This window comes from Megalobrama amblycephala, linkage group LG15, assembly GCF_018812025.1.
Source record: "Megalobrama amblycephala isolate DHTTF-2021 linkage group LG15, ASM1881202v1, whole genome shotgun sequence".
Classification (NCBI taxonomy): Eukaryota; Metazoa; Chordata; class Actinopteri; order Cypriniformes; family Xenocyprididae; genus Megalobrama; species Megalobrama amblycephala.
Window position 1 is genome coordinate 9,271,002 of NC_063058.1, and position 10,252 is coordinate 9,281,253.

The 10,252-nt window shown below is 33.5% G+C and overlaps 2 protein-coding genes across 2 annotated transcripts in view; both read left to right on the forward strand.

The window, feature by feature from the left end:
- Positions 1–179: 179 nt before the first annotated feature.
- On the forward strand, positions 180–4,738 carry LOC125247906 (kunitz-type serine protease inhibitor bitisilin-3-like). Its single transcript, XM_048159454.1, has 6 exons — positions 180–287; positions 3,549–3,740; positions 3,910–4,086; positions 4,180–4,224; positions 4,296–4,374; positions 4,482–4,738. The coding sequence occupies exons 1-6, from the start codon at positions 203–205 to the stop codon at positions 4,609–4,611; spliced, it is 708 nt and encodes a 235-aa protein (XP_048015411.1). The 5' UTR covers positions 180–202; the 3' UTR covers positions 4,612–4,738.
- Positions 4,739–7,591: 2,853 nt separating this feature from the next.
- usp3 (ubiquitin specific peptidase 3) overlaps positions 7,592–10,252 on the forward strand; it is a 17,034-nt gene continuing 14,373 nt past the window's right edge. Inside the window, exon 1 of the mRNA XM_048158789.1 lies at positions 7,592–8,019. Coding sequence (XP_048014746.1) covers positions 7,929–8,019 — 91 coding nt within the window. The 5' untranslated portion in view covers positions 7,592–7,928. The remainder of the gene's footprint in view (positions 8,020–10,252) is intronic.

Below are 10,252 nucleotides of genomic sequence, written 5' to 3' on the forward strand. Positions count from 1 at the left end.
TGCAAAATAATAAAGTTTCATTTGACTTTGCATTGTAACAGTCTCTGTAATCAAGTTATTTGAAAGAAAATACAGTAACAAGCCTGTTGTCCCCTCCTCAAAGTTTATTGCTCTTATCTCGAGAAAGTACAAAGTGCAAAAGCATCCTCCCCTCCCTGATTATTATTTGCAAACCTTCATCTTCACCAACGTCCACACGACTATGTGGTTCACTATGAGGGAACTTGGAATCATTTTGTTCATTTTTGCTCTAAACCACAACATTCAGGCCCAAACTCTGAAACCAGGTAAGAGTGTTTTATTTTTAAACACAGAAAGGTAAAGATATCAATTTGTGTTGTGAGTTATAATAAGGTATATGGGGTTGGTTTTTAACTCATTACTTAAAAAGCAAATGTTGAAAATACAATTCTCAAGGTTAAAAAAAAAGTAAATCATGCAAAACACAGTCATACTGTATTCTGTGTGATAAAATGAGGGAAAGTGAAGATATATAAGCATGATCGAAGGTTCCGTGTGTGGAACACCGTCACACCTTAGAATGTCAGTTCCATTGGTGGCGAATAGGGTTGTGTTCCTTTCAGAATTAAATTAAGAAAACATTTTAAAGTCCAATTCAATTTCAGATTTTAAGGTAGTTCAAATGAACTTCAATTGAAATAAATCCATAAAACTGCTAAACGAAGGTTTGTAGAGACAAACTATATGCCTTACAGACATAAATGGATACAGTTTGAAATGTTACCTAAATGTCTACTTAATTTTTTTTTTTTTTAAATCTACATATTTGATAAGTTAACTTTTATTTTATGGATACGAACACTTCATTTGAATTTGTTTGAATCCCACTTCCTGTAATTACAATTCAACTTCCAATGGGGGCAGGGGGGCGTGGCCAATTCAATTCAAATTCACACTCATGAACTGAAAAACAATGGTAAAGTAGTGCAGTGCACAGAAAAAGGTGGTCTGTGTGAACCAATCCTAAGACAGTTTTTTTTTTCTTTTTTTATATACGTGAAACTGAATTTGCATAATATTAGGAGGATTGGGAATGAATGGTTAATGGAGCTAACAGCATAAAACAACCAGAAAACGAACAAACAGATTAGAACGGACTAGTTTGAAAAGACCTGTGTAAACTACAACACTGGGCATTGTAATTGATTTATTAATGAAAAACAGACAATTGATGTTTGTGTTTGTTTACTATTGCAAATTTACTTAGACTTACGACTGCACTGCATCTGTTTCAAGATAATATATATATTTAACTGTACAAACAGGTACAAATAAAATCATCGCCTCAGGTTTTTGTAGGCCACAGTCAGTCACTGGTTGTCCAGGTATAAAATACAAGTAATCGTTAACACTTAAGTGTGTAAAAGATGACAACATTTACAACTGTCATAAAAACTAGGTGTGGACTGTGTCTAGGCTAGTTACACATTACTCATTCAAGATACAAAGATCACTCCCATTTCCATGGTTGTTTCGAACAATTTAGCAGAATGTACAACACAATCTCATGGCAATTCATTGCTATTTTACGTTTGGTGAATTGGTGGCTAATTCGCATGATTCGTACAATCTCATTCATATGTTTTCAGTTGCAGTTCAGTTTAAAGACTAAGGACACTAAGGAAGATAACTATAACGATAAAGATATAGTTCTAAAAATAGGTCTAAATATAAAAATGACATAACGGCACAGAGAAACTGTGATATTAGACTGGGTAGCAATTCCCAAAAGCATCGTAAGTTGATCATAGCTCCATTGGTGGCAATTGTTTTACGATCAACTTAGGCTTATGACGCTTTTGGGAAACGCAGCCCTGGTTTCCATTACAGATTTGCACAAAACTTTTGTGATATTTCTTAAATGACGATAAAAAAAACTATTGCGAAATGACGGCGTTTCCATTAACCAATGTTATGTGACAAAAACGTAATTTTTTCCTCTCATGATAAGTAATTCCAAAAATCATGGTGACGGATATTGGCAGGTTTACATATATATTGCAACCACCACACTAACCATTATTTTTTAATTGAAGGAGACGTAGGCGTGTTATCGTGGTATCAAAGCATTAAGGGCAAGGAAAGCCCCTTATACATGGGAGCGGCTGCTTATGAGGTTTTATTGGGAGGTTATAGTATGTGATTTCACAGAGGATTGTGGCATTTCTTTGTTGTTTAGAATCCAGTTTTCCAGTAATTCATTCTTAATAAAGAACTGTCTCATCTTCTGTCCAAACATACCGCGCCATCTTTAAAGAATGATCATATGACTTTTACTTACGGTGATCTGTAAATGCGAAAACACTGTTTCCATCGCGAAATATTCCTTTTTCGAATTGCCTGAAAAACCACCTCATGCGAGCGTAAAAACTTTTTTGCAATATATGGGAGTTTTTGCAAAATTGTCGTGTTCCCATTGGGCGTAGGTCTATTTTCAATTTGCAATTTCAATTTGCGCAATTTGAAGGGTAATGGAAATGCAGCTAGCAAGATATTGTTAGAATCACTGGCTATGGCCGCATTTCCATTACAGATTTGTGCAAAACTTCTAAATATCAATAAAATACTATTGCGAAATAATTGCGAAATTCTGCCCAAACATAAACATGCCTTCTTTAAAGAATGATCAACTTTTACATATGGCAGGTGACCTAAATGCAAAAAACTGTTTCCATTGCAGTTTTGCAAATTATTTCTTTTTCGAATTGCCTGAAAACACGCGAGCGTAAAAAACTTTTTTGCGAGATATGGGAGTTTTTGCGAAATTGAGCGCATTTTCAATTCGCAATTTTAATCTGTGCAACTTAAAGGGTAAAGGAAACGTGACTTATGTTTTCATCCAAAGTTACGAATTTAACTTGCAAAATTGGAATATCCAAATTCGTTTCAGTTTCATTTTTTTATGCGATATCCCAAAATGCACTTAAAAATAGGTGGATGAAAACATAGCTACTTTCAGAACGATTTATTCTAGCTGATGAATGATAAAATACAACAAATTTGTTTTTGGAATATCGCAAAAAAAAAACAAAAAAAACTGTGCACTCATTTATAATGTAGGAAAAAAAGAGCCAAAGTGGCTTCCCTGATTGCAGCAACGTCCATTTTTATCACAGATATTCTGCGGCAATTTCCCATGAAACGACCATTTTGTTCTTTTGAACACATGGGATGGAAACAACGCTTTATTCGCAAATGTTTTGTGTGATATTCCAGTTTTGCGCATAAGTTAAAGTCGCAACTTTGGATGGGAAAATAGCTCCTGACATCAGAATCCATCCCGCTTTAAAGAGCTCAAGCATTTAAAGCGGCAGACAACACAACTGCAGTGTGCGCTTATAATAAACAAAACGGTATCATCCTCCGGTGTGGACGCTAATATAATTATCTGTATCGGTACATTTATAGTTTTCATTTTTGGTGTGAAAAGGCCTTATTATATATATATATATATATATATATATATATATATATATATATATTTTTTTTTTTTTTTTTTTTTTTTTCCCCTCTCTCCAAAAATCTAGAGGCCTGCAGTCTGAAACCAGATGAAGGGACGGGAGAGGAGGTTGTGATTTATATGCACTACGATGAAGAAAAAGACACTTGTCAACCATTTCGGTACAGCGGGCAGGGTGGAAATGCAAACCGTTTCATAACTGAGAAGCAGTGCATGAGAAACTGTTCAGACAGAGCTGATCAGCTGTACCCTCAAGACGGTAATCTTTTTACGCACATTTGTCTAAAATAATGCAACATGAATCTTTTTGTATGAAATGCACTGTGATTGATTCACTCATTTGTGTACCAACCATACTTTATACGTAACATCTTTGGCTTAAGAAAATACTGCCTGTGGTAAAAACAGCTTCTTTTTTTTACTTACAGACAAACTAGCTTGCATGCTTCCAAAAGAAGTGGGGAAATGTACTGGTCGCTATCTCAGGTATTACTACAGTCCTGAACATCACACATGTAAGTCTTTCTACTGGACCGGATGTGAGGGAAACGGAAACCGATTTTTCTCACTTGCCCGGTGCAATGCCACGTGTTTCAATATAGCAGGTATGTGTGGTATGAGATTAAACGTATAGCTAATAGTGATTTTACCCAGTGATATGCAAAAAAATGTATATTAATGTACATTTGTTTGATTAGATCTAGGCCTAGAGGACTATTCAGGTGAATCAGATGTACCAGTCGGTAAGTGAAACTAGAATATGATGTTTTCAACTCATTTGTCCACTGATATTAATTCATCATTTTCCCATTAGGAATTATCTTGGGCGTTGTGTTTGGCCTTATTGGTGCCGTTATTCTCGTTGTGGTGATTGTCTTTGCTGTCAAGAAGAAGTATGTCATTACAGTACATTTTTGTTTGTGTTAGGCTATATTATTTTGTACTTTCACTTTTTCTGTAATTATACTGGAATTTCTATCATTCGATTTTCATTTTCTAGGCCTAGCTCGAAGAAACGTCAGAAAAAAGATGGGAAGTCAGCAGAGCAGCCGCTGAAAGAGCAGGCCATTGAGATGGGAGGAGGGGAAGCACAGCCAGCCACTCTTGAAATCTCTACAGCCCAAAATTGAAATATATGAACTTAAAGGGATAGTTCACCCAAAAATGAAAATTTGATGTTAATCTGCTTACCCCCAGGGCATCCAAGATGTTGGTGATTTTGTTTCTTCAGTAAAACACAAATGATGATTTTTAACTCCAACCGTTGCCGTCTGTCAGTCGCATAATGCGTGTCAATGGGAACTTCATCTATGAGAGTAAAAAAAACTTGCACAGACAAATCCAATTTAAACCCTGCGGCTCGTGACGACACATTGATGTCCTAAGACACGAAATGATCGGTTTATGTGAGAAACCGAACAGTATTTATATCATTTTTTACCTCTAATACACCACAATGTCCAACTGCGTTCAGCACTCGGTTAGTGAGGTCAAAAAACACGCTCTGATGACGAAAGTGATGTCTCGCGCTTTGCTTCAATGAGTGCTAGACATCACTTCCGTGATGTTTGGGTGAACTATGCCTTTAAACCACAAATGAACATTGATACTTTTATGCCTTACTGTAAAAAAAGAAAAAAGAAAAAGGTAAATGATATTTTTGTTGCTTATTTACTTGTACTTTATACTTGTGTCTAGTATATTTGGAAGTACCTTTTGAATTTACATTGTTTTATATGTCAGTCAAACTGCTCATATCGCTAAATAAAATAAAAATTTTAAGTAGAAATGTCTGTATGGTCTTAAATGGCTTGAAACTGTGACATTGTCTGTCTTTGAGAGAACATCAGTGCACGCTGATAAAGCATGAGGTTTTCATATTGGGGTACAGTACAGGGAACCCCATGGGGCTGAAAAGGGCAAAAAAGTTCAGAGAAAAATCTGAAAAGTTAACATTTACACAATTAAAGGGTTAGTTCACCAAAAATGAAAATTCTTTCATTTATTACTCGCCCTCATGCCGTTCCACACCTGTAAGACCTTCGTTCATCTTCAGAACACAAATTAAGATATTTTTGTTGAAATCCGATGGCTCCGTGAGGCCTCCATAGGGAACAATGACATTTCCTCTCTCAAGATCCATAAAGGTACTAAAAACATATTTAAATCAGTTCATGTGAGTACAGTGGTTCAATATTAATATTATAAAGTGAAGAGAATATTTTTGGTGCGCCAAAAAAACCCAAAATAACAAATTATATAGTGATGGCCGATTATTAAGCTTCGGAGCACAAATGAATCAGTGTGTCGAATCAGCGGTTCGGAGCGCCAAAGTCACGTGATTTCAGCAGTTTGGTGGTTTGACACACGATCTGAATCATGATTTGACACAAAAGATTCATTACGCTCCGAAGCTTCATGAAGCAGTGTTTTGAAATCGGCCATCACTATATAAGTCGTTATTTTGTTTTTTTGGTGCACCAAAAATATTCTCGTCGCTTTATAATATTAATATTGAACCTCTGTACTCACATGAACTGATTTAAATATGTTTTTAGTACCTTTATGGATCTTGAGAGAGCAAATGTCATTGCTGGCTATGGAGGCCTCACTGAGTCATCGGATTTCAACAAAAATATCTTAATTTGTTATCCGAAGATGAACGAAGGTCTTACGGGTGTGGAACGGCATGAGAGTGAGTAATTAATGACATTATTTTCATTTTTGGGTGAACTAACCCTTTAAATTTATTATACTGTTAACCATAGTTTTATGTTTCTCTGCAGAAATCAAATAAAATGAAAAAAAGAAATGAATAAATTGCAATAATAAAAAAATAAAATGAAAATAAAATAAATAAATAAAAGGTTAATATTTACAGAATAAATTTTATTACATAGTTAGCCATAATGTTTATCTTCAGAAATAAAATAAAATAAAATAAATATGAAATGAATAAATAAATAAATTGAGATAATAAAAACAAATTAAAATAAAAAATAAACAAAAACAAATAAATGAATAAATAGGTGAACATTTACAGATTTTTTTTTATTATATAGTTTTGTTTCTCTTCAGAAATAAAATAAAATAAATATGAAATAAATCAATACATTGCGATAATAAAAATAAAATGAACATTTACAGAATAATTTTATTATATTGTTAGCCATAGTTTTATGTTTCTCATTAGAAATAAAAGGGGGAAAAATATAATAAAATAAATAAAATAAAATGAATGTAAAATGAAAATAAATGAATAATAAAAAAAAATCACATTTACAGAATTTGTTATATTGTTAGTCATATTTTTACGTTTCTCCTCAGAAATATATATTTAATAAAAATTAAATAAATAAATATAAGAAAAATTAAATAAAATGAAAAAATAAAGTTAATATTTACAGAATCTATTTTATTATACTGTTAGCCATACCTTCAAAAAAAAAAATAAAAAAAATTGAAATGAAACTAAATAAAATAAAATAAATAAGTTAACGTTTACAGTATTTATATTATTACACTTTAGCCATAGTTTCAAAAAATGAAAATAAACAAAATAGGTTTGATTATATTAGTTTTACGTTTCACTTCAGGATTTTATATTAATATATATATATATATATATATATATATATATATATATATATATATATATATATATATATATATAACATTATTCTCATGGTGGGTAGAAAAACATACTTCATAGACTTAAATGAAAGTAAATATTTTTCAGATACTCTTTTTTTAACACATATTTCACTGTATAAATGGATCTTTACATTAATTACAGCTTGTGCCTTTTTATTTATATCAAAAAGTTTGAAAACACCTGCAATAAAATATTGATTTGTAAAATAGTGCATTTTCTCACTTAACAGCCACTATGAAGATTATCTTCCAGAGACATCAGTTCATATATCCACTTCCGCTCTCTCTCAATTTTCAATTTAAGACAAAAACAGGCTACAACAACATTAGTGTAAATACTTTATTCTCTCACTCTCAGCATCCTATTTATCACTGCTGTCCCTCCCTAAGGTCACATGGCCCTGGTTCTGTATTGAATTCATGCCTTTTCTCGATTAACACACACTTGTGTGTACCTCCCATCCAAGTAAAATTTAAGCAAACTCAAGGTAGAGAATGAGCTGAACCAGACTGTCAAGTACGCTCCCTATCTAGACTGTTTAGTCGCGTTCTGTGTAGGGAGCTCAGTGGGTTTTGAGACAGCCCGAGTCAGTGCATGCATGTCTGCTCTTTAAACCATAACAACACACTTAACTGCTAACACATTCATACGTTAAGGAAGCTACCTCCTGCTAAGCGTAAACACACTTAGTGGCTTTTAAACATACACTTTCAGAGTTAAAACACAGAAATCGTCCAGAAGAGGACAGACAGACTGGGTTAGCTAGTGCTGCAGCTGCTAGCACACAGGCTCATGGAGTGCCCTCACCTCAACTCCAGTGTCTGTATGACGGTGGATCCGAGCCGATTCCCCAACGGTTCCCCTTCCTCATGGTGCTGTTCTGGTGAGTTAAACGCAGATACGAACGACTATTCACTAATAATAATCAATAACAAGTCAGTTTCCTGTGAAATAGCTCGAGCTAGCCGAGCCGGCTAGTGCTTCATTGCTCTCACAGCAGCAGCTCGCGCTAGGAGACTTTTGTGTTTTTTTGAACTAATATAACTGACAACTGAAGAAACCGTAGTGCTAAAATATAATAATATGATATGAAATTATAATATTTAGTCATTTTATTCATATTACACCTCAAACCAAGTCGTTTAGTTTCACTCAACACTCAAACTTGCTAATTTGTGCGCAAATCTTATTGCTCTATGAACACATTTCAGGGAAATGTTTTGTTTTGAAATAATATTAAACGGTCGTCACATTAACTTTCCTTTCGCTTTCGTCTGTTTGTTTCAGAAAGTTGAGTCAAATAATCTGCGATTGGCTCTTTTATTTGTTATTTGCTTTATGTCGAGCTGCTGATTAAATATACAGACCCGCTGATTTACATGAAACTGCTAATATTCATCTTCATATGCAGTATTGTGAAGAAAATATAAAGCAGACCCTGATAAAATAAACCGGAAATAACGTCTGCAAACGTTTTTACAACATTAGTGCAATGTTAATGCCTTGAACGAGTGCTTAAATGTGTAAAATGGTCAAAAAACACTATCTTCTCACCTTTGTTTTGGATTTGGTCAGTTGCTGTAGATAGGAAAGTATTAAAAGTGGTCATAAAGCAAGTTATCCCAGGTGGAAAAAAAGTACATTTCTATAATATACTTAATTTTGTACTTAATATACTAAAAATTCTTCTTTAGTACTTCTTAAGATAATCTTAAGAACATCTAAGTGTACTCAACTGTGCTATTTTGAGACACCATGAAATATGAACTAAAATGTGCTTTTAATATACTATCTCTGTATTTAGAAACCACTTATAGTACATTTGAACCCATAGTGTACTACAAGTGTAGATAAATATATTTTTTATTTTTGGCCCAGCTCTTATAAGGGCCAGTTTGCTGAAAAATGTTCCAGAGGATATTCGAGGAGGTCTTGGAGAGACCTTTAAAGTAAACCATTAAGTCTTATGACAGCGAACTTGTGGAAAGAAAAGAAGTGCAGGATCTAGTGTCTGATCATCTGTGATATCTGTCCGATAATCTCCTTGAAACGCATGCATTTCATATAGACCAAATAGTAGAGAGATTATTTCTTGGGGTTCATGATATCAAATTTTATGAATATTTTTTGAAAGAAGCCTCTTATGCTCACCAAGACTGCATTTATTTGATCAAAAATACAGTCAAACAGTGTAAAATATTATTTTAAAATAATTTATTTCTGTGATGCAAAGCTGAATTTTCAGCATAATAAACAAGGCTGTGTAAAATGTGTTAATTTAAATGTAGCCATATTGTTTACATATATTTTAATATTTATATACATAGATATATTTCGTCCATCTTGCTTTGTAGATGTCGGCATAGACTATTAAAAAAAAAACACATCAGGTGACTGATTTTTAAAAAAATATTTATTGTTGTGCCTGCATTTCAAATGAAGAAAATATGTTAATACCAATAGCATCATCATATCATGCATCCCTTATTGAATTAAACGTGAAATTTTGATGCTGAAAGACTGAAATAGTATCTTTGTTTTATTTACAACTTCAAAAAATCTGTTTTTACAGCATATGATGTGTATTTTTGGTGGCAAGACCAGAGTCGAGATGCATTGTCATGTTAGATTACACTGAAAACACATGAACATTTTGGGCGTGACGCCCAGTGGCCCTTCAGCACACCCATGGGACATGAGAAATGCCCCATATCTCATGTTTAACACATTTCACACTTATGAAACATGTCTTTTCAGAGACCCTTTCATTAATACTATTAAAAATACTTCAATAATATTCATTTAAAATGATTGAAACAGAGCTATGAACTACCTTAAATCCCATATAACTGACCATGGGCTTCAATTTTACTCTACTTTGTGGCAGATTCTTTGGAAAAATCATACAAAATGTACCTGCTTAGGTGGTTTTGTTCTTAAATGAAAACTGATTTTGTTAGAACATCTCTTTTGTGTGAAGTACATTATATAAAGCATGTTACAATAGCACAGCATTATTTCTTTCTTAATCAGCGCACAGCAGGTACGAGGAAACGCACGGGGTCTATTGACTTTTTCCACATTTGTTGGGTCGTGCACAGACCAGCATTCACGAG

Coding starts and splice junctions, on each gene's coding strand:
- LOC125247906 (XM_048159454.1), top strand. CDS start 203: ATGTGGTTCACTATGAGGGAACTTGGAATCATTTTGTTCATTTTTGCT. Junction 3,741..3,909: donor TCAGCTGTACCCTCAAGACG/GTAATCTTTTTA, acceptor TTTTACTTACAG/ACAAACTAGCTTGCATGCTT. Junction 4,375..4,481: donor GTCTTTGCTGTCAAGAAGAA/GTATGTCATTAC, acceptor TTCATTTTCTAG/GCCTAGCTCGAAGAAACGTC.